Here is a 25,487-nt window from a genome sequence, read left to right on the forward strand (position 1 = left end):
AGGCTCCCCCTCCCTCCCCTGTCTCCCGTGGCAAGCCAGCTGATTGCCCCAGGCAGGAGGGAGGGGGTAGGAGTGAGGACTCAGTGTGCAGGCTTCCCCCTCCCTCCCCTGCCTCCTGCCCCAGGCAATCAGCTGGCTTGCAGAGTTTAGAAGGGAGGGAGGGGGGAGGAGCAGCGAGGACGCAGTGTGGGAAGTAAAGGGGGACAAGGTGGGGAGAAGAGGCAGGTTAAGGGTGGGGGCTTGGAGGAAGGGGGGAGTGGGTGGGCTGAGGGTTGAGCCCCCTGCCCCTGGTGCTTGCAGATTAGGGGAAGCTGCCGCTGCTGCACAACGTGCTTCTCCTAGCCTACAGCACCTTCAGCCTCCTTGCCTGCCTCATCTCCAGTGCCAGTGGGCTGTGCCTGTGTAGGGTAAGGCAGGGGCACCTCCCAACTATAGTACTGTACCTGTATTAAACTGCTTGTTTAAAATTGTTTAAAACTTATACCTGTATTAAATTGCTTGTTTAAAATGTATATAATGCCTTTTGTCTGGCAAACATTTTTTCCCTGGAACCTAATCCCCCCTATTTACATTAATTCTTATGGGCAAATTGGGTTTGCTTAACATCGTTTCACTTAGTCGCATTTTTCAGGAACATAACTACAACATTAAGTGAGGAGTTACTGTATTGTCTTGTTCACAGTGGGTCTCCCAACACTAGTCTGAACTGAATGCAAATAAAGGTTTGTGGGGACATCAGAAAGAAACTAACAGAGAAAAACAGTTTGGGGGAGAGAATCTTATCTGGTGGTACAGATCAAAGATCTGGCTGAGTATACGTGGGCAATAGAGAAGACACTCAGGCAGCCTTCTCTAAGGAAGTAAGAGAAAGACAGCAGTTGTGCTTCATGAAAAAGGGGTCTCAACCAGCTTTGGTTGAAAATGCTGAAGAGAACTTTGAGTGAGATAAACTTCTTTAGAGGTTAAACTGTTACTTAAGTTTAGTCTCTAGAAAGCAAGTTATGATTTTGCTTTATATGTAGCCATTTGTTTCCAATATTCTTACTCACTATTACTTGAATCTCTGTTATGATAATATAGTTATAGTGAAAACAAGAATAAATTTAACTAAGCAATAGTCCTAAACTGAATCTTACAAGCTTGAGTGTACTGTTCCTTTGGGAACAGCAGGCCTGATGATTGTGTGAGTGTTCAGTGGGCTGGATGCTGCAGAGAATGCTCTGAGTATTCAGGGGTTGGTGTGTGCCTATGTACAGAGAGAGCAAGGCCTGGAAAGTAGTGTTTTGCTGGTGGTTTCAGGGCACAGACCCACAACAGGCGCAGACCAAACTATTTTGTGCTAAGGGCAGGCAGTGGTGAAGTGCCTCACAACCCTGGGTACTATCACAGGAGAGCATATGAGGGGATCTGCAAAGGCTGGCATTTCCAAATGCAGATGACCCCTGGATTTTTTTTTTTTTTAGATTAAAAGTTAATATAAGTTACTCTTCCCTTGCAAATATTTAAAGAGCCTTAATATTTAACTTAGTTAACATTTGCTATTATCAGGGTTTTCAAGTGCTATGTGTTGCCATGTGTCACAGACTCACAGGTCATGCCCACTCTTGGTCCCGTACAGTCCCTGAAGAGAACCCCCTTCAGTATGACAGCCCTTTTCAGGGGTCCACTCTCTCTTGGGGGTTAAGCCCCTCCACCTCTTGGAACTGCTCCTCTCTGAGCCTTTAGCATGCCTGTCTCTTGCCGTGGGCCCCTTCAGGGAGTCCACTCGCTCTGGAACCCCGGGGCCTCCACTCCCAGAGGGAATAATGCAATCCTGTTCTCTAGACCAGAGCGACTCTCATCCAGCGTAAAACAGGAGGGTTTACTGAGCATCTGAACACAGCAGAGGAAACTCTCTGGGGCCTCAGGCCTGGCCTCCCTCAGCACAGTACATCTAAATCGCTCCTACATCCAGGTGGGCTCTCCTTCTCTCCATCTCCAGCCCAGAGACCTCCTGCTTTCCAACGGGGGCATCCGATATCACCTGCCCCCAACCTCCGCCTCTGTCCTTTGTCTTCTGTCCAGGTAAACAGGGTCGCCTGGGCCTCCTCTCCTCTCAGCCATCCTTTGTTCCCCACTGGCTGGAACCAGCTGGTCAGGTCACTGGGGTCCTCTCTCTGCAGCCCATTGTCCTCCCATTGGCCAGAACCGGCTGTGTCAGCCAAGCTGGGCCTCCTGGTCACTAGGTCACCAGTCACTGGGGTATCCATTCTCCTGGCCATTGGCTGGGGTCCCAAGTTCTGTCGCTGGGCCTCTGTAACAACAAACTCCCTCTCCCATCACCTCGTTAAACCAGTAACACCCAGGGAAACCGAGTCCCACCCCCTCTGCATGCAAACCCCTGAAAAAAACAAGAAAATCCCCCACTTCGTCACACCATGTCTTGTAGGAGACTTAAAGAAAAGACTCTAAAAGTCATAGTTTTGATCTATTAAGACATTTGTAACAGTCACTGGACTCTGTAATCAATCTTCTCACGGGAACAAAATGCTTACACATAATTCATTTCACAATAACACCTCAAAGCAGAAAGCATGGCCAGTAGTTATTGACTCTGGTGGGAATAATGAGGTTTAAACAGGATGGCCTCTTGGTACTTACTAAAGGAACTATCCTTTATTCATACCCACTGTTCCTTGTCCCAGATTGGTGTTTAAATGGAGGCTGGTACATTGCCTCCTTATTTTGTCTGAGCTGTCCTTTGTGTGGTAGATTGATTCTCTCTGGCTCTGGGATGATTTTCCAGTGATAACCTGGGGCTCAAAGCCAAGTTGAGGACTAGGTTAATCATTACTGTTTCTGGCTGCTGTGTGGTGTCTTTTTGCTATTAAAAATGATACACATCATGAGATGCATGACATTTTGTGTAAACTGTGATGCTCCCTCTTTTCCTCCCCTGCCCATACTGTGGCTTTGCTTACTGGGCATCTTCAAAGTTCTTAAGTGTATGTTATGCCCGTGTGCTGGTTCTAGGTTAGCCAGGGATTAGAGGCTGAGTGGGTCAGATGGGACTTTTGTGACCATCTTGTCTGACCTCCTGTATAATCCGGGCTATAGAACTTCCCCCACAATAGTGCCTAGAGCAGATCTTTTAGACAAACATCTTGGGCATGGCAGGGGCTGTCGCCCCTTAGTGATTCTAACAGGAACAGGGTGTAAGCGGAGGGCCTGCACGACTCCAGGCAGTTGGTAGGAGATGCAACTGTTCCGCGCTGGGGGCCGGTTCCAATCCAGCGCAGGCTGCTTTCTACTCAGCGACAGGCTAGGCCAGAGAGGCACAAAGGGGTGCACAGGCCATGGAGATGGAAGGTGCCCTCACCCCGCCTCTATGGTGGTGCTACCCCTAGGGCGCCATGAGTGGCAGGTTTGTTGACGTCACTAGGCCTCACCCTAGGTAACTCGGGAGGGTGGAAGGCCACTAAGTGTCAATGAAGCCTTCCTGCACTAGGCCTAAGTGAACCAAACTCTATCCTTCCATGTTTAAACTCTAATCAACCTCAAAAGCCAGGTGCAATTGGAATATGTAAGCAACCAGTTATCTGTGTGCAACCCCCTGCTCAAGCAGTAATAATGAGGCCTGCATGTTTCTGGCTGAAGGGAAAAAGGACAAGATAACAGTTTAAAGAAGTTACTAACAAGCTAGGCTTATAGCTGCCAAGAATGACTTAACTATTACCAGGGATGGGAGGGGTAGAGGGAGGAAGGGGGGGGAGAAAGGGAGGGCTAGAGGGGAAAGGGGGGGGGGTGAGGCTTAACTGCAAAACGTATAAAAGAAGAAAAACTGTTCCTGTTAACGTGCTTGATTTGAGACTTGCCAGTCTCCTTGCACCGCTTTGGGATCCCAAATAAACTTTGTTTGCTTCTCCCCCTGGTGTGTTTATTGGCGCGAAGCACACCGGGCAACGGACCCGCTGTTGCTTTGCCTCGGGCACTCTGTGCTGGCAACAGTTTTGGCGCCCAACGTGGGGCTCGAGGCTGAAATTTAGCCTTGCCCGGACCCCTCTCAGAGGTCGACAGATTGCGGCGACGACCGACGCCCAGCGCGCACCGGTGACTTTACCAGGGGCCTCGGCGAAGACGTGGTTTGGTCGACCCCGGAGGGCACAACGGTGCAACGCGCTCGAGTAGTGGAGAAGCAGCTGCGGGCGACGGTGGGGAACCGGTCCCGTGGATAGGGCGACGGTGCAGAACCGGACCCTTGGATAAGGTAGGAACAGTCCAGTGGGGACTTTATCTGTCTTGACCTGGGGACGCCCAGTGTCTACCTGTTATGACCTGGGGACGCCCAGTGTCTCCCTACGGGGCAGGGACAGAGTATGGCAGGCAGGGCAAGGTGTACACCCTTGGAATGCATTCTGGTGAACTGGAAAGTGTTTGGATCGGATCCGTTGGTTAAAAGTAAACTGAAAAGGTTCTGTACAGTAGACTGGCCTCAATATCAGCTAGAGGACCAGGAAAGGTGGCCACCGGAAGGATCACTTAATTATAATACGATCCTTCAATTACTTCTGTTTTGTCAGCAAACGGGTAAATGGAATGAACATATGTATGTACAGTTGTTTATGTTGCTAAGAGATAGGTTAGATATTTTGCAAAAGTGTAATTTGACTCCGACAGGTTCGGTAGTAACTACTGTTAGTCCCCAGAACCCCTCCACAGCTGTAATGGCAGGTCCGGTGTCCCCTTCGGCTATCACACCCCCACCATATAAAGACAAGGTGTCTCAGGTCCCAGAGATTGCCCCCTCGGTGGAATTTTATCCGTTGATCACTGAGACTGTGGTGTCCAGACATGGCTCAGATAGGAATCAGGCCACTACTATGCAGGTTTACACCCATGTGCCTTTTAACCCGGTGGACCTAGCAGCCTTTAAGGCACAGGCAGGGGAATTCTCTACGAACCCAAGCAAGTTTATCTCGGTCTTTGAAGGGTGCCTGGCTAGCTGTAACCCTGACTGGGATGATTGTAATGTCCTTATGCGGACCCTGCTGTCTGAGGTGGAGCGTAATCAGGTTGTGTCTAAAGAAAAGGAAAAGAGGCAAGCGAAAATGATGGTTGCAGCAGTACAGGCCGGTGGCAGGGGAAAATTCCAGGAAGGCGGAAGGGGCCGGGGAATGAGAGGACGTGGGTGCCCTGGCTCACAGGAAAGGCGTCTGGGTCGCAACCAGTGTGCCATATGCCGGAAGGAGGGACATTGGAAAAATGAGTGCCCCGAAAGGGAAGGTACCCCTATGATGGCAGCGGAGGATCAAGAATAGGAGTGTCAGGGGAGACGGACTATCCTGCCCCCGGAACCCCAAGTAAAAATGCGGGTGGGAGATTCGGACATAGACTTTTTAATAGACTCTGGAGCTGCACGAACTGCCGTAAACCAACCCCTGCAGCTGCCTGTGTCAGAGTCCCTCACTGTGGTGGGTGCCACAGGGAAAGGAACCAAGTGCCCAGTATATGCCCCAGCGGAATGTGCTTTGGGAAACAGAACTCTATCTCACAAACTGGTTTACCTCCCCGATTGTCCAACGCTTCTACTAGGACGGGACCTGCTTTGTCGCTTAGGAGCCACCCTGCATTTCACCCAAGATGAAATAACCCTCACCTTACCCCCAGAGAATGCCTGGATAATGACCCTTGCAATTAAGCCCTCAGACATGCAAGCCCCAGAGTGGAGCAAGTGGGAAGACAAAAGGAGGGTTAAAAAGCAGGTTTGCTGGACAGTGTTGGCCCAGGGATTTAAAAATTCCCCCACCCTTTTCGGCCAGGCCCTGGCCAGAGACTTGGAGGAGTGGGACAATGAGGACAGGGTCCTCCTCCTGCAATATGTGGATGACTTGTTAATGGCTGCTGTGGGTCTCATCCCTTGCCTTAAAGCCACTGTGAGCCTCCTGAACTTTGTTGGACTCCTCAGAAGTGGGTGTGCTCGTCCTGGTTTGTTGCTCCAAAGCTCTGTATAGAAGTTATTTTACTGGAAAAGTTCATAATGGCAATGTGTATGTGTTCATTGTTGGGAAAAGGTGTATGAGTGAAGAGTGGAAGTTTCCTTTGTAAGTTAAAAGAAGCCAAGAAGGAGAGAAGGAAAAAGAACAGAACGAGTTAACTGAGGGAAAAAATATAGCTAGCAAGCTCAGTCCAAAGATAAGATGCTGGCACCATCCAAGGACACTGCCCAGAGCTAAGACTTGGCCGACAGCCAAGAAAAGGGGGGGCCTGAATGGGCCCAAGCAACTATGAGATCTGCAAAACACTGTCAGGCATTAATGAAATGTGTTAGGTTTCTTTTCTCACAGATAAAAGAAGTGCTACCCAAAGACCCTAGCAGCCCTGCCATTCATTGAAACAAGGAGACTGAGTCTACGTAAAGTCCATCAACGAAAAACTTCTTTGGCTCCACAGTGGAAAGGCCCTTTCCAAGTCCTGTTCACCACCAACACCGCTGTGAAGTACCAAGGACTGCCCACCTGGACCCAGGCTTCTCACTGTAAAAAGACCCCTCCACCTCGGGAGGACTCTCCGACTGATGATAAGCCTATTTAAAGACAGGGTGATGTGCTAGTAACCTCTCCCCTGTATGATGCTGTTTCAGGAAAAGAGAAGAAGGAACACTTGCTTCATTGAAACCACAAAGTCCAGGAATTCATGACTACAAAAGACATTAAGAACTGACCCTGGTGAAGAAACAAAGAATTATACGCTGGCAGGGAGGCTCTTACACCCCTGGCCTCCCAGGTACAGGCTGAATGTCTAGTCTGCCAAAAGAACAACCCTCGAGCTGGAGTGTCAGTGCCACCAGCCACTCTGGAACCTACCCCAGGCCCAGGGCTGGTTTGGCAAATAGACTTTACTGAGTTCCCCCGGACCCAAGGATTCAAATACCTTTTCGTCTTGGTGGATCGATTCAGCGGATGGCCTGATGCCTTACCCCTTGTTTTGCTCCACATTCGCGCTCTCCCAAAGGGCAGGTTAGGGCTCAGTCCCTTCGAGATTATGTTTGGAAGGGCATGGCCTATGAAGGGTACACCGGTTCTGTCAGGGGAGTGGGAAATGGGGTGTGTTTTTTTATCTCAGTACATGTGCTCTCTGTCTGCTGTTCTCTGTTCTCTCCACAGGTATACCAGAGATTTGCAGCCTCTCCCACTGGATGCCCCTGTCCATGCCTTGCAGCCAGGCGATTCCGTTCTCATTCGGACCTGGAAGGACAAGCCTCTCCAAGAGAAGTGGAAGGGACCCCACACCGTCCTGCTGGTCTCCCACACAGCAGCAAAGGTCAAGGGACACAAGAACTGGATTCAATCACTCCCGTCTGAAGGCAGTGCCCGCTCCTGAACGGTGGACCGTCCAGCCTACGGAAAAGGACTACCAGCGACGACCTGAGACTTAAACTGTTATTCAAAAAAACAATAAGGCCTGCTGGGAATGCCCTGTGGTCTCTCTGGACAGTCGCAGCGCACTCCCCGTGAAAACTCTAAGCGTTGGTTGTGTTTACTCTCACAGGGCCGGCCTAACCTGGTGGCCTGGTCCTTTTGTTTTTAATCTGCCTACTATTGGAAATTGATATTTTGTGGGTATTTGGGGAATTGTAATTGTTAGGCCCTAGGGTCACCTGCCCAGCATGAGTTCAGGTCCAGGGTCTGCCACAGTGGTACTCTTTGCCATAGGGACACTCCTTTCGTTACCTCCCTTTCCCCCCAGGCACATGTGGGATAGAAAGGGATCCCTACTAACTTAGAAACAAACACATATGAGTCCTTGAAGGTTTGCTTTGCCCAAGAGTTTAACCTCTCTAACTGCTAAGTATGCTCCCAAATCCTGCACCACGCAGCAGGGTTACCCTGGAGGATGGTCCCCCAAAATTGGTCAAATATCTGTTGGGGATGGTTCAGTAGGGGAAGAAATACCTCGGGTACCCCCTTGTGACAAAACTGTACCATTGAATACCAGTATGCATTAAGGGACAACCCCTGGCCACCCCAGGCAACATAAATCTTTGTATGCCACCTCAGAGCCCATTAAGGAAGGAGACAGGTTGGGTATAATCCTCCTCCCATCCCATGGGGTGGGACGACTAACCCAATTTTATCGCAGGCTCTCTGTGTTTCTCACCACATTCGCCAATGAAACCTTGGCCATAGAGAAGAGCCTTAACTCAGAGCTATACCAGCTCCGGTTGCTGTCCCTGAAAAACAGACAGGCCTTAAATTATGTTTTAGCCTCCCAGGGCGGGGGGTGTGCCTTTATTGGGAATGAATGTTGTACTTAGGTCCCGGAAAACTCACAGGACATTAACAAGCACATCCTGTTGGCCAAACAGGCTTTCAAGCAGTGGAAGGCCCAGGAAAGGAAACCCACAGTTTTCAATTCCCTTTGAAGTTGGTTGCCCAACCTAGGAGGACTGGGGGGTGGCCTTGTGCGTCTCCTCCTCACCGGTGTGGTATTGTGCCTGGTCACTATCCTCCTAATTGCTTGTTTTAAATTGCTCCTCCGTAAGCTTTGTGCCCCCCGTTCCTCAAAAATCCCGGCATACCCTCTCATTGAAAACCCCAGCTTCATAGCACTTAATCATATCTTGTCCACAGAATATGAGAAAACTCAGCCAAAAGCTTGTTGAGTATTCTCAAAGGAGGGAGTTGTTGACGTCACTAGGCCTCACCCTAGGTAACTCGGGAGGGTGGAAGGCCACTAAGTGTCAATGAAGCCTTCCTGCACTAGGCCTAAGTGAACCAAACTCTATCCTTCCATGTTTAAACTCTAATCAACCTCAAAAGCCAGGTGCAATTGGAATATGTAAGCAACCAGTTATCTGTGTGCAACCCCCTGCTCAAGCAGTAATAATGAGGCCTGCATGTTTCTGGCTGAAGGGAAAAAGGACAAGATAACAGTTTAAAGAAGTTACTAACAAGCTAGGCTTATAGCTGCCAAGAATGACTTAACTATTACCAGGGATGGGAGGGGTAGAGGGAGAAAGGGAGGGCTAGAGGGGAAAGGGGGGGGTGAGGCTTAACTGCAAAACGTATAAAAGAAGAAAAACTGTTCCTGTTAACGTGCTTGATTTGAGACTTGCCAGTCTCCTTGCACCGCTTTGGGATCCCAAATAAACTTTGCTTCTCCCCCTGGTGTGTTTATTGGCGCGAAGCACACCGGGCAACGGACCCGCTGTTGCTTTGCCTCGGGCACTCTGTGCTGGCAACAGGTTGGTGGGGCCCTGGGGGCCAAGCTGGCACTGCTCCTGCCCAGGCTGCAGCCAGTGAGCGAACGTCCCGTCACCCCACCAGGCCTCACACGTCCAACCCCACAGCAGGCCCCTCACTAGCAGGGGAACGTGCCAAAACCGCTCTGAGGGGAAGAGGTGGGGGCGTGTCTCACAGTCCAAGGGTCCCATTTGGGGGGGCGTGTCCGGGCTGGCCGCCAGGGGGGTGTAACGGTCACTTAGCCTTAGAGGTGAAGGTAAGCTGGTGCGCCCCAGTACGGCGAGGCGGCAATTTAAAGGGCCTGGGGCTCCCAGCAGCGGCTGGAGCCCTGGGGTAGCGGCAGCGGGGCTCCGGGGGTAATGCAAAGGGCCGGGCTCCCGCTGCCTCTACTGCCCTGGGCCCTTTAAATAGCCGCCGCTACCCCAAGGCCCCGGGGGCTATTTAAAGGGCTGGGGCGGTAGAAGCAGGGGAGCCCTGGGGTAGCAGCAGCAGCCGCCACCGGGGGCTCCGGCAGCGGTTTAAAGGGGCCGGGGCAGTAGCGGCGGCCGAGCCCTGGGACCTTTAAAGCGCGGCTGGAGCCCCTGGCTGCTGCTACCCCGGTGCGGGGCCTGGCTCTGACCCCCCCATCCCCGTCCCTTTCGGGGTCCAACCCCGGCCCCCACCCAGCCCCCTACAGGTAACTCCCTATGTCCACTTTCTCCCGTGCAGTCCGCTCAGCTGTCGGCCACCGCTGCCTCGCTCGTCCTCGGCGCCGCCATGGCGGGGGGTCTAGATTCGCTGGAGAAATGCCTGGAGCGGCACCTCCCCCCCGAGGAGCTCGGCGAAGTGAAGCGGATCCTCTACGGGAACCTGAGCAGGTGCGGGAGGACTACAGCTCCCAGCAGCCCCTGCGCGGGCGTTGCTGTGGGATTGAGGGGGCTGTGGGGGGCGCCTTAGCTCGGGCGGCCTTTGGGGGGGGGGGGGGGGGAGGGACCTAGTTTAGGGGGCGTGGCCATTGCTGGAGGCCTTTGGGGCGCAGGTTCGCCCGAGGCGCTGCGCCTTTGCCGTGTCCAGCTGCTGTTGCCCGCCCTGGCGGTTGGCAGGCGCGCGGCGCTCGGGCTGCCTGCGGGGGTGGGGGGCGCGGGCTGTCCCGCGCGCGCGCCGTTGATTCCGCGCTTTTGCCGTTTCAGAAAACTTGCCTTGCCGGCTGCGGCGCTGTCGGCCGCGAGCCAGAGGGCGTTTGAGCTGCAGGGCTGTGGATTTGGAGCTGCGCCCGAGCAGCTGAGGCAGCCCCGTGTTGTTCGCGTGGGGCTGGTTCAGAATAAAATCCCCCTGCCCACAGACACGCCCGTGGCGGAACAGGTACAGTCACCTGCAAAGGGGGCTCTGGGTCAGCGGCTACAGCTCGTCTGCTGGCTCAACTCCTGTCACATGAGCCAGCCTGGCAGCTTCAATTCCTAAAACTCGGGCACTGAAGTCAGGGGCTCTTGAGCGCCTGTCTTCACTACCGCCCCACATTGGCCCAGCTGCCACGTCTGGTAAAGACACACTATGTGGCAGGAGCGCGCTCTCCCCTGGAGGTAATTGCTCCACCCCAATCATAGACTGTCAGGGTTGGAAGGGACCTCAGGAGGTATCTAGTCCAATCCCCTGCTCAAAGCAGCACCAATCGCCAGACAGATTTTTTTTTACCCCAGTCCCCTAGAAGCTATCTAGGCGGGAGATAGGTTTGCCAACTTTGGTTGGTCCTGTTCCTGGAGGTTTTGTCACGTAACAATCTTTTAATTAATCTTTAATTCCTGGAGACTCCAGGACAATCTTGGAGGGTTGGCAACCCTAGAGGAGAGCATCACATCACACCCCTGAGCGGTGTAAATTATGACTGTAAAAAGAGGTCGTGTAAACAAGCTGTTAAGACTGAGAGGCTGGTCTTGTGTCTCATTACAACAGTATGTAACCCCTTAACACTTCTTTGTCCAGTGATTGCAGAGGTGATAATTGTGCACATCATCCTGAATGGTCTCTTGCAACATGTGTTAATTCCTCATATTTATCAGTCTGTTCTACCTTGTACTGAGCTGTGGCACTCTGAGCTGAGGTCTATGTTACAGACTACGTTGCTTAGGGGTGTGAAAATCCACACCCTTGAGTGATACTGATCTACAATTTCCCCCCCACCCCGTGTAGACAGTACTGTGTTGATGGGAGAGCTCAAGGAGGTGGATTAACTACGCTGCTCTCTCGTAGGCGTAGGAACATCTTGGCTACACTTGCAGCTGTACAGTGCTGTGAGGTAAACCTGTCTTCCTACAGCTGAGTAGGGAAAAGCGCTGCAGTCTGTCCACACTGCCAGCTGCCAGCACATTTGCAGCTGTGTTGGGAGCGGTGCATTATGGGCAGAAACAACAAGGAGTCTGGTGGCACCTTAAAGACTAACAGATTTATTTGGGCAATGCCCAAATAAATCTGTTAGTCTTTAAGGTGCCACCAGACTCCTTGTTGTTTTTGTAGATACAGACTAACATGGCTACCCCCTGATACTTGACATTATGGGCAGCTATCCCAGCATTCATGTGGCTGCAACGTGCTTTTCAAAACGGGGTGGGGTGGATTGTGACAGGGAGTGTGGGGGGAGAGTGAGTGCTTTTTGGAGCATGTCAGCTCTCTATTTTGCAAGTTCCGAACTCCCGGCCCCCTGCTCATTCATTTACTCACTCAAAGCAAGCTGCAAACTGTTTGCTTTTCTCTGTAGTATGAGCTTTGAAACCGGCACTTCCGCATTCCTGCAGCCCACAACAATGGAAAGGATTGGCCACTTGACAAGGTGATTAGTACAGCGCTGCAAGTGTTTACACTCACACCCGTGAGTCGTAGCCACTCCGCTGCAGCTGTTATTCCTCTTGGAGATGTGGAGTACCTGCAGTGGTGTACCCAGGGAGATACAGCACTGTAAGTGCCCTGCCAGTGTGGACGGGGCGTGAGTTACAGCGCTGGGGGAGGCTTTACAGCGCTGTAACTTGCAAGTGTAGCCAAGGCCTAAAACGCTACCGCGGCATAGCTGAATTACTGTATGTGAGAACAAGCCCTGAGTACCTTTCCCAGACCTCTGCGTCTCTCAAAGCTTGTCTCATTCACCAACAGAAGTTGTTCCAGTAAAAGATATTACCTCACCCTTGTCTTTCACATGTCACACTATCAGTTGTGCATTTCTTGTGTTGTCCGCTATCAGTTTTAGGGCCTATGTTACCTAATGGCCTTGGATTTGACTTGTTGAATGGTAAATTGCCAAGAAGTCTTGTGACTCAAAGTAGAACACGCAGCTCCATCAGAAAATCTCATTTCTATTGTTTACTTGTTGATTCGCCCAACCTATTTGTAGTTTTCTTGAAGCTAAATATTTAGTTGTTGGCTTTCTAAGCTAAAAGCCTTTACCTGTCAAATAAACCAGAAAAGTCTCATGTTCAGAGAATTGAAGTTGGTGACTGCAGAATGCAGGGTTGGTGATTTGTATAAATTCTACGCTCTAAAACTCTTTATACCGCAGTAAGTCAAAGGTTTGAGGGGAGTCTTTCACCAGATGAACACTGGTGTGTCTGTGATACAAGATGCACACCTTCAGGTGCAAGTTTTATGTAAATCTATAAAGTCTTTTTAAAAGCAAAATGAAGGTGAATTTCACATTTGTGAAATATGCTGGACTGATAGTCCAGTTTATCCACAGGGCAGAAAGTTCACTCAGACACTGTGTTTTGGAGAGAGAGAAAGTAGCTCATTCTCTGTGTTAGTCAAGTTCTTCCTTTATCTGTGCGGTCTGCCAAAAAGTGCCAGTTGCTGCCATTTGTTATGTGGATACCTCTCCACTAGAAACTGGCCCGAGACCACCAAGTCATTGTGCATAACGTATCCATCTCAAATCCAACCCAGACTGATACCGACCAAACAGATATAACAGCTGTGTAGCGTTATGCACAATGACTTGGTGGTCTCGGGCCAGTTTCTAGTGGAGAGGTATCCACATAACAAATGGCAGCAACTGGCACTCTATATATATGAATGGCTCCAAATCTCATTGCCACTGCCCCTATGCCTCCTTGTAACTAGAGTTCTCCAGTGAGAAGAGTTCCTGTGTAAAGATTTTTAACTAATTAAAGAAAAATACAAACTGTCCCTCACTGGTGCACTGCTTGGTTCTTCTTAGGGATGCACTAAAACATGCTTTGAGGGTAATAACGTGTATATTGCTGATTGAAGCATGTTTACTAACTCTGTGTGTGTGCGCATGCGCATTTCAAGCCTCAGAGGATGAGCTTCTCTCATTAGACCCAGAGCATATGCCAAAAGGAGGAGCTTGTCTGCATTTCAGAAGTAGCCAGTCCATGGCCATCCCTGCCCCCGATCATCCCATCTCTTCTTTATCCAAACATAAGCAACTGTCCTACGGATAACCATAGGGCCGATGGCCTAACTTCTAGTCAAAGAACTTCTGGTCGAAGTTGTCAGATGTATGGGGCTCAAGAGTGAAGCAACATATTGCTCCAACAAGCATTTTGTCAGTTCACAATGGCTAGCTCCAGGGCTGGTATTTTAGGGGAAGTTCTGGAATCTACATGTGCTTGTAGGAGGTACAGCTCTCTCTAACCTCTGGTGGTGGTATGCTTACTCATTCACATTGCTAAGTGTCACATCTCAAAACAGCATCAGCAAGGTTTTTTGTGTGTGGCTCTTTTAAGGTTTATAGATCTCTAATGCACGTGTAGGGACTAAAGGCCAGTTTTTTAACTGTATCTAGAATAGAATGCCTAAAGATGCAGATATGTGCTTTTGAAAATCCCATTAGGCACCTATCTGAATGTTTAGGCACCTAAATACCTTTAAAAATGTCCTAACACTTTAGGGCCTAATTCTGCAACCATTGCTTGTGTTGAGCAGTAACTTACCCTAGAAGTATTCTCACTGAAATTAATGGGGTGAAGTGCCAAGCAAGGTACTACTTGGTGTGAAAGGTGGCAGAACCAAAACCTTAATGTTACAAGTGAATTATGATGTATGAGTTTTTTTATAGAGTCAGATTTCTTACAACCAGGTGGCCGCACTGCACAGGCGAATAGAGGAGATTGTGGAGGTGGCTGCAATGTGTGGGGTCAATGTGATCTGCTTTCAAGAGGCTTGGAGTGAGTATTTTCTGTAGCCTCCCCAAGTCCAGATTCTTTGCCTTTAAAATGCTTAAATTTCTGAAAATAGCCAATTCCTCTCCATTTAACAGGTACCCTATATTTTAAAAATGTTCCACCGCAACTATGAAACAGGATACAATCCACTGATCGTAATCTTTATTTTCTGAAAGAAACTTAAAAGAATCCTTGTTAACAGAGCTGTGTGTAGGTCCCATGTAGGTCTGCAAAGGCAGGGCCTGCATCTCGGCGATGCTTTTAGTTATGCTTACTGTGTGTTCTTTCACCTACTCTTCCCCTTTTCTTCCTTGGAAGTTTTGTTTGATTTAGGAAGCTTCTCAATAGCAGAAAAATAATATTTAAATTAAAATGGAGGATGTGTGGGGTTAGGACTGTGGCCAAAACCAAAATTGAAGGACCTCTTGTGAGACTGTTGGGGGAAATACGTCTTAGTCATTAATTTGTAGGTTTCTTCCTCAGACACTCCTTCAGGGGATCCTCTGCCTCGTGTGAGATAGTGGGTAATCTTCCCCTCTCATTTCACCTATACTAATTTCATCCTCCTGATCTCTAATCATAACCACCTCTCTTCTGGCCAGCCAATCCTCCCATTTCAAATTAGTAGGGACTCAGCCTGGCTTCTTAATTGAACAAATGTTGGTTGATGACAAGGTGCTGTCTTTGCTCCATAGTGTTGAGTGATAGTGTGACACTTCTTGTCCTTCCTGGGCTGGTTGTGTGGCACTTCTTGTCCTTCCTGGGCTGTGGAGTAAGAGGAATTTAGATCCTGGTCTGCTGCATATAGAGCACTGGAACTATACGTGGCTGGTCTTGTCACGGTGTCTCTGTGAGAATGCAGCCTAGAAAATCTAAAGTTTAGAGACCCCTAAATGACACATTCTCAAGAATCAAACTCCTTTGTACAGGGAGAAGGAGATAGCAGTACCATACTCAGATGTGGTAATTATTTCTCAGTTTTCACAAAAGCAACTTCTGAACACATTTCATTGACCTGTTTTATATGAGTAAAGCAGAACCCATCCCATACCAGCTCAGTGATCTGAAGCCTTTGTATTGACTTCTCATGTTGGTATTTTTCTAGCTATGCCCTTTGCATTCTGTACAAGAGAGAAGCTTCCATGGACTGAATTTGCTGAGTCAGCAGAGGATGGTCTGACAACAAGGTTTTGCCAGAAGGTAAAAAGCTGAATTCATACCATTGTGTAGTGATCACTTTTTGTATATCAGTCTTATATGTTGTAAGAATTAAAGAACCAAAAATAATTTTCCAGCACATTCAAAGCATGTATTGTGAGAGCTAGTGAAAATGCAAATGGACAACAACACATGTGCAATATGAAACAGTTTTTAAAAAATCTTACTTTACATTTATTTAGTGCCTTTTACCCTGTAGGATATGTGAGACTTCCTATCCTGATTTTTTCCATATTTTTACAAGAAGAAAATAAGCTTCACAGCCAGTCACCTTTAACTTCTAGCCAAGAAATTCCTTTTGAATGGAACAGACTATGCATTAGCAAAGCATTACACAAAGAATATTAACTGATGAGTTAACTAATGTTCTGAAAAGGAAACACTTTCATATGATTTTTCTACATCCTTCTTCTGACATGTAACACAGAATGCCGCTTTCTGTGCACTAGAGGTGACCTTTTATTAGCTGGCAGTCATTCGGCCAGGGATCGCTAAGTGAAAGAATGATTGTGGGATAATTTTCACCTTCTGCCATTTTAAATAGTCTACAGCTCTTTTGTTTTATAAGGGACGTTGTATTTTTCTTTATTAAATGATTCACTGACATGATCAGGTTTGTTGTGGGCCTGAATCTATCCAGATGTGATCTGACCTACTAAGCATGTATGTGTAACGACCTTATAGCTTCAGTCTGACCTAGGCCAAGTGTGGGGCACTTCTCAATGTGGGGTTAATGACCTAAGGGCAGATTCTGCAAGAAATATTCAGACTTATGGAAAAGTAAAATGACATGAGGGGAAAGAAGAGAAAATGTCATTTAACCAAAGATTAAATAACTTATCAGTACTAAAATTTAGTGCAAAATATTCTTGCTAGAATATTAAAAGGTACTGTGATGCTATGATTCCTGTGGATAAGGCAGCACCTATACTTTTTAACATAAATGCATTTACATGTGTAAATCCACTACATACTGTATAACTACAGTAACTCGTTGATCAAAGGCTTTCTTATATTTGATCTATTGCAATAAAGAGCAATTTAGGCACAGGAGCCAGCAAACAGAGCTGTAAACAGGGGAATTTGAGTAGGCGTTCTTAAGGGGAGTTTGGGAGGAAGACTAGGAAAACCAGGCAGAGGAACAGACAGGCTAGTGAAGGGAGTGTGTGGTGTTCTGGCAGCGTTGTGGTGCTCGTGGGAGTTTTGTTTTGCTGTGGGTGGTGGTGGTTTGGTTTGGTTCCTGTTTCCCGGACCAACAGGACTTAGGTGGGAAGGCTATGACAGATACAGAGGCAGCAGTGGTAGTGACCCAAGCTAGGGTTACCATATCCAGCAAATAAAAAAAGAGGACCCTCCACGGGCCCTGGCCCCGCCCATTTCCCCGGCCCCGCCCATTTCCCCAGCCCCGCCCCAACTCCGCCCCTTCCTGCCCTAACTCCGCCCCCTCCTCCCAGCCACGAGGAAAGGGCTGCCCCAGCGCTACCGGCTTCACGGTTTGCCGGGCAGCCCCCAGACCCTGCGCCCCCCGGCCGGCGCTTCCCCAGCACAGCTGGAGCCCGGGAGGGGAAGCGCCCAGGCGGGGGTGCAGGGTCTGGAGGCTACCCAGCAAACCGTGAAGCCGGTAGCGCTTGGGCTTCGGGCAGCCCCCTTTCCTCCAGAGAGGCTCTGCTCCTCCCCTGACTCTTCAGCTCTGTTTAAGAGCCGAGCTGCCCCAGTGCTACCGGCTTTGGGCAGCCCCCATGCCTCCGGACCCTGCGCCGCCGGAGCCCGGGAGGGGAAGTGCCCGGCGGCGCAGGGTTTCCCGGACATGTTCGGCTTTTTGGCAATTCCCCCCGGACGGGGGTTTGAGTGCCGAAAAGCCGGACATGTCCCGGAAAAAGAGGACGTATGGTAACCCTACCCAAGCAGTGGAAGACACAATGAAGATGACTGGATGTGGAAGCTGTGGTATCTACATGATCCTGGAGGGGGTACCTGAAAAGAGTTCATGCAGACAAAAGTGTTGCTTGATAGAGCTGATGGAAGAAAAGATCCGAGGATTGGAGATGCAGGTGGAAACTCTGGTTGAGTTTAGAAGGGGGTTTGAGTGGATGATGGAGCAAAGACATGAGGAGGCTGAAGGGAAAAGCTCAGACTTACAGATGGAAGCAGGACCAAAGAACTCTGAGGGGAGACTGCTGGGTGAGGAAAGTGGACAGTGGAAGCATGTGATTAAGAGAACCAGGCAGAGGAAAAGATGGGCTAGTGAAGGAGAAATAGAGCTCAGGAACTGGTTTGTGGAATTGGAAAATGAAGAAGGGGCACAGCAGATGGTCACTGAAGGTGAGAGGGCAAGGAAGAAGAGAAGAGCAGCTAGTTCTATAGAAAGAGGGGAAGAGTCAATGGAGATGATAACACCAAATATGAGCCCCAGGAGGATACAGGATGGGTTACAAAGGATTGCAAGGGAGAATAGAAATCAAGAGGACTTGCAGCCAGAGGAAACGGGATAGACCAGAGAATCGCACCATCACCAGGAAAAGGCAGGTCTACATGACTGGGGATTCCTTACTGAGAAGAATGGATAGGCCTGTAACCAGAGCTGATCCAGAGAACAGAAGGGTGTGCTTTCTGCTGGGTACTAAGATACGGGATGTGGACTTGAGGCTGAAGGGGATCCTAATGGGAGCGGGAAAGAATCCACTGATTGTCCTTCATGTGGGAACAAATGATACGGCTAGATTCTCGCTGGAATGTATCAAGAGAGACTATGCCAGGCTGGGGAAGACGCTTAAGGAAATAGAGGCTCAGGTGATCTTCAGCGGGATTCTGCCTGTTCCTAGAGAAGGATAACAAAGTTGTGACAAGATTATGATGTTCAACAGATGGCTCAGACAGTGGTGCTATAAGGAGGGCTTTGGGATCTGTGTCTAGGGTTTTTGATTTCAAAAGGGCAAACGATAAAAAATTAAGGAAATTAAGGAAGTGGATTGGACTGAAGAACTTGGGGATCTAAAGGCAGAGGAGGCCTGGAATTACTTCAGGTCAAAGTTGCAGAAATTATCAGAAGCCTGCATACCAAGAAAGGGGAAAAAATTCATAGGCAGGAGTTGTAGACCAAGCTGGATGAGCAAGCATCTCAGAGAGGTGATTAAGAAAAAGCAGAAAGCCTGCAAGGAGTGGAAGATGGGTGGGATCAGCAAGGAAAGCTACCTTATTGAGGTCAGAACATGTAGGGATAAAGTGAGAAAGGCCAAAAGCCATGTAGAGTTGGACTTTGCAAAGGGAATTAAAACCAATAGTAAAAGGTTCTATAGCCATATAAATAAGAAGAAAACAAAGAAAAAAGAAGTGAGACTGCTAAACACTGAAGATGGAGTGGAGGTTAAGGATAAACTAGGCATGGCCCAATATCTAAACAAATACTTTGCCTCAGTCTTTAATGAGGCTAATGAGGAGCTTAGGGATAATGGCAGGATGACAAATGGGAATGAGGATATGGAGGTAGATATTACCACATCCGTGGTAAAAGCCAAACTCGAAAAGCTTAATGGGACTAAATTGGGGGGCCCAGATAATCTTCATCCAAGAATATTAAAGGAACTGGCACATGAAATTGCAAGCCCATTAGCAAGCATTTTTAATGAATCTGTAAGCTCAGGGGTTGTACTGTATGACTGGAGACTTGCTAACATAGTTCCTATTTTTAAGAAAGGGGAAAAAAAGTGATCCGGGTAACTACAGACCTGTTAGTTTGACATCTGTAGCATGCAAGGTCTTAGAAAATTTTTTGAAGGAGAAAGTAGTTAAGAACATTGAGGTCAGTGGTAAATGGAACAAAATACAACATGGCTTTACAAAAGGTAGATTGTGTCAAACTAACCTGATCTCCTTCTTTGAGAAGGTAACAGATTTTTTAAACAAAGGAAACGCAGTGGATCTAATTTACCTCGATTTCAGTAAGGCATTTGATATGGTTCCACGTGGGGAATTATTAGTTAAATTGGAAAAGATGGGGATCAGTATGAAAATTGAAAGGTGGATAAGGAACTGGTTAAAGGGGAGACTACAACGGGTCATACTGAAAGGTGAACTGTCAGGCTGGAGGGAGGTTACTAGTGGCAGTGCTGGGAAGTCCCGAGTGTAGCCAAGGCCTATGAGTCTAATTTAAATTCCTATTCAAAAAAGGATTTGCTCTTGGTGCACAGTGCCACAGTTCTATACCTAGCATAATTGGGGATCATCAAATTGTGTAATGTCTTTCTGCTATGTTACTAACACTAAATTTAATGGAAGGAAGAATACAAGGACGAACAATGCTTAAATGATGAGCAGCCAGTAGAATCCGGGATTTAGTTCTAGAGAGTGATTCCTGAGACATCCTTGGAAGACTCTGCCTTGCCTGAATCCTTTTGTTCCCACCTGTTGGAGTTCAGTTTCACGTGCCTCTGTATTGGTGCTGAAGAGAACCTGAATGCTTTATCCCATCACTAAAAGCCAAACATGAGATGCTTTGCAAAGAGAATAAAAATGACTAGTAGGTCCAGACTGATTTAATAAATGTCTGCATAGAGTTGTCCACTTTCCATACTGTGACTTCACATGTCAGGCATTCACAGGAAGGCCTTAGCAAATGCATTCATTAATCCTTTGCTCCGGTTCTTTGTAGAAGGCATCAGGAATCAGCCCCAGGGTTTATGGGAAGCTTTAGAATCTGAGGCTCAGATGCAAGTTAAGTAGAGCTGGTCAAAAATTCTGAGGAGAAACATTTTTTCAGTGGAAAATGGCTATTTGAATGAAAGGAGAATTTTCTTGGAAAATTTGTCACTGGAAAATAAGGGTAAAACAAAAATTGAAAAAAAAAATCAGTTTTCTGTTTTGTTTTTTTTGTTGAAAAACTGATTTATTATTTTTCAGAAAATAAAAAATGTTCTTTTAAGCATGTCCCATATTTTTATTTTGTTTTACCTTTTTCGACCAGCTCTTGTTACGCAAATCCACTAAGCAGTGTACCAGAATGAAGGAATGAGAGCAGGATTACACCCTCTCCCCCTGCTTATTTCTCAGCAGTTCCTTATGCCCCTTTTGGGTGTGGGTGGATCTGGCCTACAGGTTAAAAACTGCTGTTACAGCAGAACTCATCTAACTGGAACTTGATGCTTCTGCTAGAAGGATTCAGCCTGGAAAGTTTTCACTGAGGTATCCCTCTCTGAACAAGAAAAAGGTTGTAATACTAGAGTTCCAGTACATCATATATTCATCACTAGTGCTTAGCTGAGGTCAGAATAATGCACAGAATGAAAACCTCTCTTGTATTCTACTTTGAGGAGAAAAAGATGAAAACAGAGTTAATCATAACAGGCTTTTCTGTAATAGAGATTTTCTATTCATTTCTATAGCTGGCAAAGAAGCACAATATGGTTGTGGTGTCTCCAATTCTGGAGAGAGATGATGTACATGGAGGAACTTTGTGGAACACTGCAGTGGTGATTTCAAACTCTGGATCTGTCCTTGGGAAGAGCAGGAAAAATCACATTCCAAGGATTGGAGATTTCAATGAGGTGAGATGTAGCATTGCTTATAATAAACTGTACTCACTTTGTAGCTCTTGCTTGTCTCTGTATGGTAGAGTGTTGGAAAGTGTAGCTGCATAACTGTCCTGTCCATTTTGTCAAGGTAGAATTGTGTGGCTATGATGATGCCACTGAGGGGTTTCTGGTGCACTCATAAATCACAAGTATGGAATATGATGCCACCAGAATCCCCAAGATGCTATTGTAGCTTTGATTTATTTTAAGTTATTTTCTTTGTTTTATAATATTTCCCCAAAATAATCTGCTCTTCTCTATAGGTTATCAACCCAATGGGCTTTTCTATACAAAGCAACTTCACACACGGGGGGAGGGATAGCTCAGTGGTTTGAGCATTGGCCTGCTAAACCCAGGGTTGTGAGTTCAATCCTTGACGGGGGGCCACTTAGGGATCTGGGGCAAAATCAGTACTTGGTCCTGCTAGTGAAGGCAGGGGGCTGGACTCGATGACCTTTCAAGGTTCCTTCCAGTTCTAGGGAGATAGGATATCTCCATTAATTTATTTATTTAAATATTGAGGAGCTTTATAAAAATTGTGTAATTCATAGCTATGGTGTGTCAGTTGTGGGGCACTGATGAAGTCATACTCCTGGTGAATTTCTTGTAAGCTGACGAGCCTTGTATTATATGGTTCAGGGATGAACTGTACCTGTGATCTCTTTGTATCTCTCCATGGGCGCTTCTTTCAGGTGACAGGCCTATACCTGCACTGCAATTCATCCCACTTTTGACTGGACCACGAGTTTACAGCACCTTTATTTACAAACCATATTACCTCCAGCAGAGTCAACTGGATTTGACCCTGATCCAGAATTCTCTCAGGGAGCTGTAAATGCAATGACAGAGAGCAGCTTGTTCAAAACAGAGTATGATTTATTTATCTGTAGGAACATCACAAGCAGAGAGAAAAGGGTTAAAAATAACAAATGCCTAAATGCATGTTGTCTTACCTAAACCTAACCTTTCCTTGCTAGTTTAAATAGATTCTGCTTAACCCAGGCAGCCCCAAAGCATTGGGCTGCATGAAGCAGGCTGCACCCCTGCAACTATTGCCTCTCTCATAGTCAGCCCTTCCCCTACCATCCCGTCAGCATGTTGTGTCCCTCAAGATCCAAGCTGCCTTTTATCCATTTCAAAGTTCCTTTGTTTGAAATTTCCCACCCAGAGATCTCCTGATGTTTCAAGCCAAGCCCCTGGAGCTGATGAAACTGGTGTATGCATTTCTCCAGAGCGGGTTGGAGGTAGCCTTCATACAGTTGATTCATAGTATTGTCTGAGCACCAGGCAACTGACTTATGTCTTCAGTGATTGTTTCAGGTTCCTGCAAGATTTAACCCTTAGCTGCCTTTTAGCCAGCACTACAGTAATCACGAAATACTCCCCCTTACACACACACACACACACACACACACACACACACACACACACACACACACACACAAATTAATACACATACCTTCCATGTTCTTCACACCTTACTTAACAGTTAAATCCATACATAATAAATACCATGTTCATACTGTATGGGCCTAGAACACTCTGTCTCAGAGGTTCCCAAACTGTGGTCTGTGCAGCACTTGCTGGTTGCATGTTTCTCTTCGTTTCCAGCTGTGAAATTTCAATGAAAGGCAGTTAAACTATATATATATATATATATATATATATATATAAAGTACTTTCACTTTTCTATTCATGCAATTGCTGCAGTTGCCACAGGGATGTTATGTGATCACCAATGGGAGGTGGTCCATGTGATCATGGAGAAGCATCAAAACAATCGATTAACATATTTAAACAATTTGACAATTCCTACTCTATCAGCTTCACTGTAAAGGGTAAGAACACCCCACCTTGTTAAAAAGTGTTGATCCTGCTTGGAAGGGGTTAAGGATATTCTGCTGGTGACTTGTTACTCTGCCTGGATATAACAGAGGTGGTTCTGGCTCTCTGAAAAGAGAGAGACAGACAGACCTGGGGTGAGGGCTGAGCAGCTCAGACTAGGAAGAAGGATTATTCCCATCTTTATTAACAGAGAAAACAACAATAAAGTAACAAAACCCAAACCTGAGGAGGGCAGTGAGTTGGACTTCTCAGACTGGGTGGACTGTCTCTGTGGAGCAGGTTGGGAAATCTGCCAGCTTGCAATCATCCATGGCAAATCAATGAGAACTAAATGTAAAGGGGAAAAAGATTGGTTTCTAACCTTTTCAGCCCTGTGTGGGAGGGTGTATAAATAAACAAAAATCAATCCTCCTTGAGACATCAGTTAGTTGCTGTGGAGATGATTATGACCTCTGGTGAGGAATAAAGAGCAAGAGCTGATGAATTCCCTCAAGCAATAACAATCTTGTTTTTCTTCTCCAATCATAGTAGAAAAAACAGAGGACTGAGAAATAAAAATAAATTAAAAACTTACAGAATAGGCAGATCTGTTTTGAAATAGAATTATTTATTAGAACATAACTGCCATGCTGGTCCATCTAGCCCAGTATCCTGTCTCTGACAGTGGCTAGTACTAGAGCTTCAAGGGGAATTTGGGAATGATTCACCTTGTCTTCCACTCCTGGCTTCTGGCAGTCAAAGGTTTAGGGTTGCCTGGAGCATGAGGTTGCATCCCTGCCCATCTTGGCTAATAGCCATTGATGGACCTATCCTCCAGGAATTTCTCTAAGTCTTTTTTTGAACCCAGTTATCTTTTTTTGTCTTCACAACATCCCCTTGCAATGAGTTCCACAGGTTGACTGTGCATTGTGTGAAGAAGTACTTATGTTTGTTTTAAACCTGCTGCCTATTAATTTTTTGCTCTTACCATTTTGACATGGAGGGTAGGGTGATCAGGTTATAAAGTCTGTAGAGAATGCAGTATTGCTACAGGAACATGTGAAAAAGCCAGGTGGCACAGTACTTATGTCCAGCAGTGAGTAAAGAGAAGTAGAAATGGAACTGGAATTTAATCTCTACAGCTCAAGAGAGCCATTTCTATTGGATCTGTACATACAATGCAGGTATTTAGTGGCTGAGGGGTGTTGTCTTTTCACATACTGTTTGTGCCTCAGAGATCTAGTGAATTTTAAAGGATGGTAGTGGGGGGTGGGTGAACTTGAAGACAATACCTGAAGACACCTGTGTGACGAAGTGGGACTGTTCTTAACGTTTCCTCTGAATACTGTGTGTGTGCCTCAGTTTCCCCCATGCATTTCTTAAGTCTCCAGTGTGCATAAATGGCCGACACTTTCTATCCTGGCAACAAATGGCTGGGGCCCTTCCCCTCTGCAAGGGGATAGCTAAAGGTGAACAAAGAGATCAGGTGACCTCCTGGCCCGGGAAAGAGACAAAGGCCAGAAAGGAGGGGCTGGAGGGGGTTTCAGTCTGGGGCTGGCTGAGTGAGTGCAGACGAGGTTGTCTGGCTTGCTGAGCCCCAGAATGGACCTGGTTGAGGGATCCCATTCTCTGTACCTACAAGCTCTGTTTTAGACCTTGTTCCTGTCATCTAATAAACCTCTGTTTTACTGGTTGGCTGAGAGTTACGTCGGACTGCGAAGTTGGGGGTGCGTGCAGGACCCTCTGGCTTCCCCAGGACCCTGCTTGGGTGAACTCGCTGTGGGAAGTGCACGGAGGGGCATATGCTGAATGCTCCAAGGTCAGACCCAGGAGGTGAAGCCGTGTGAGCTTCTTGCCCTGAAGACAGTCTGCTCCGAGGGAGAGGAGGCTCCCCAAAGTCCTGACTGGCTTTTTGGGGAGCAGTTCCAGAGCATCGCCCGGGGACTCCGTGACAACCTGCTTGTGTTTTTTTTCCCCTAGTCTACTTACTATATGGAGGGCAACACAGGGCACCCTGTGTTCCAGACTCAGTTTGGAAGGATTGCTGTGAATATCTGTTTTGGGCGCCATCACCCCCTGAACTGGCTCATGTACAGTCTAAATGGAGCAGAGATTATCTTTAACCCTTCAGCTACTACTGGAGAACTCAGGTAAAGTACAAACAACTTGTGGGCTGTCCATTGCTTGGGATGAGCTGTATTGTGGAGTGAAATACCTGCTCATCCCATGTTTCCTGAAAGAGGAAAACCATACTTGTTTTTCCTAAATGTTTCTTTTGGACAGCAACATTTTAAAAATGTTTTGAATTACACTTAATTTTTTTTTTTTTTTTTGGGGGGGGGGGGGGAGGATATCAGTTTGGAGTGGCTCACAACGGTGAGTGCCTACAACAGGGCAGACTGTCAAAAGCAGGGCAGACACCCCAAACTTATGGTGTGTTCTATAATTAGATTTCACCAACCTAGTAACAAATGTGAACTCCTGGATCACTATATCAGTCTTACCATAGA

General features: G+C 47.4%; 1 protein-coding gene across 9 annotated transcripts in view; it reads left to right on the forward strand.

The window, feature by feature from the left end:
• The first annotated feature begins 301 nt into the window (after window positions 1–301).
• UPB1 (beta-ureidopropionase 1) overlaps window positions 302–25,487 on the forward strand; it is a 44,732-nt gene continuing 19,546 nt past the window's right edge. For 2 of the 9 annotated variants that reach the window (XM_065567926.1, XM_065567931.1), the window contains exons 1-7: window positions 3,798–9,223; window positions 9,930–10,078; window positions 10,391–10,562; window positions 14,284–14,371; window positions 15,474–15,568; window positions 20,965–21,126; window positions 24,958–25,127. In XM_065567926.1, coding sequence (XP_065423998.1) covers window positions 9,978–10,078; window positions 10,391–10,562; window positions 14,284–14,371; window positions 15,474–15,568; window positions 20,965–21,126; window positions 24,958–25,127 — 788 coding nt within the window. In that variant the 5' untranslated portion in view covers window positions 3,798–9,223; window positions 9,930–9,977. The other 7 variants (XM_065567929.1, XM_065567932.1, XM_065567930.1 and 4 more) reach the window with 6 other exon arrangements.

This window comes from Chrysemys picta, chromosome 15, assembly GCF_011386835.1.
Source record: "Chrysemys picta bellii isolate R12L10 chromosome 15, ASM1138683v2, whole genome shotgun sequence".
In the NCBI taxonomy this organism is placed as follows: Eukaryota; Metazoa; Chordata; order Testudines; family Emydidae; genus Chrysemys; species Chrysemys picta.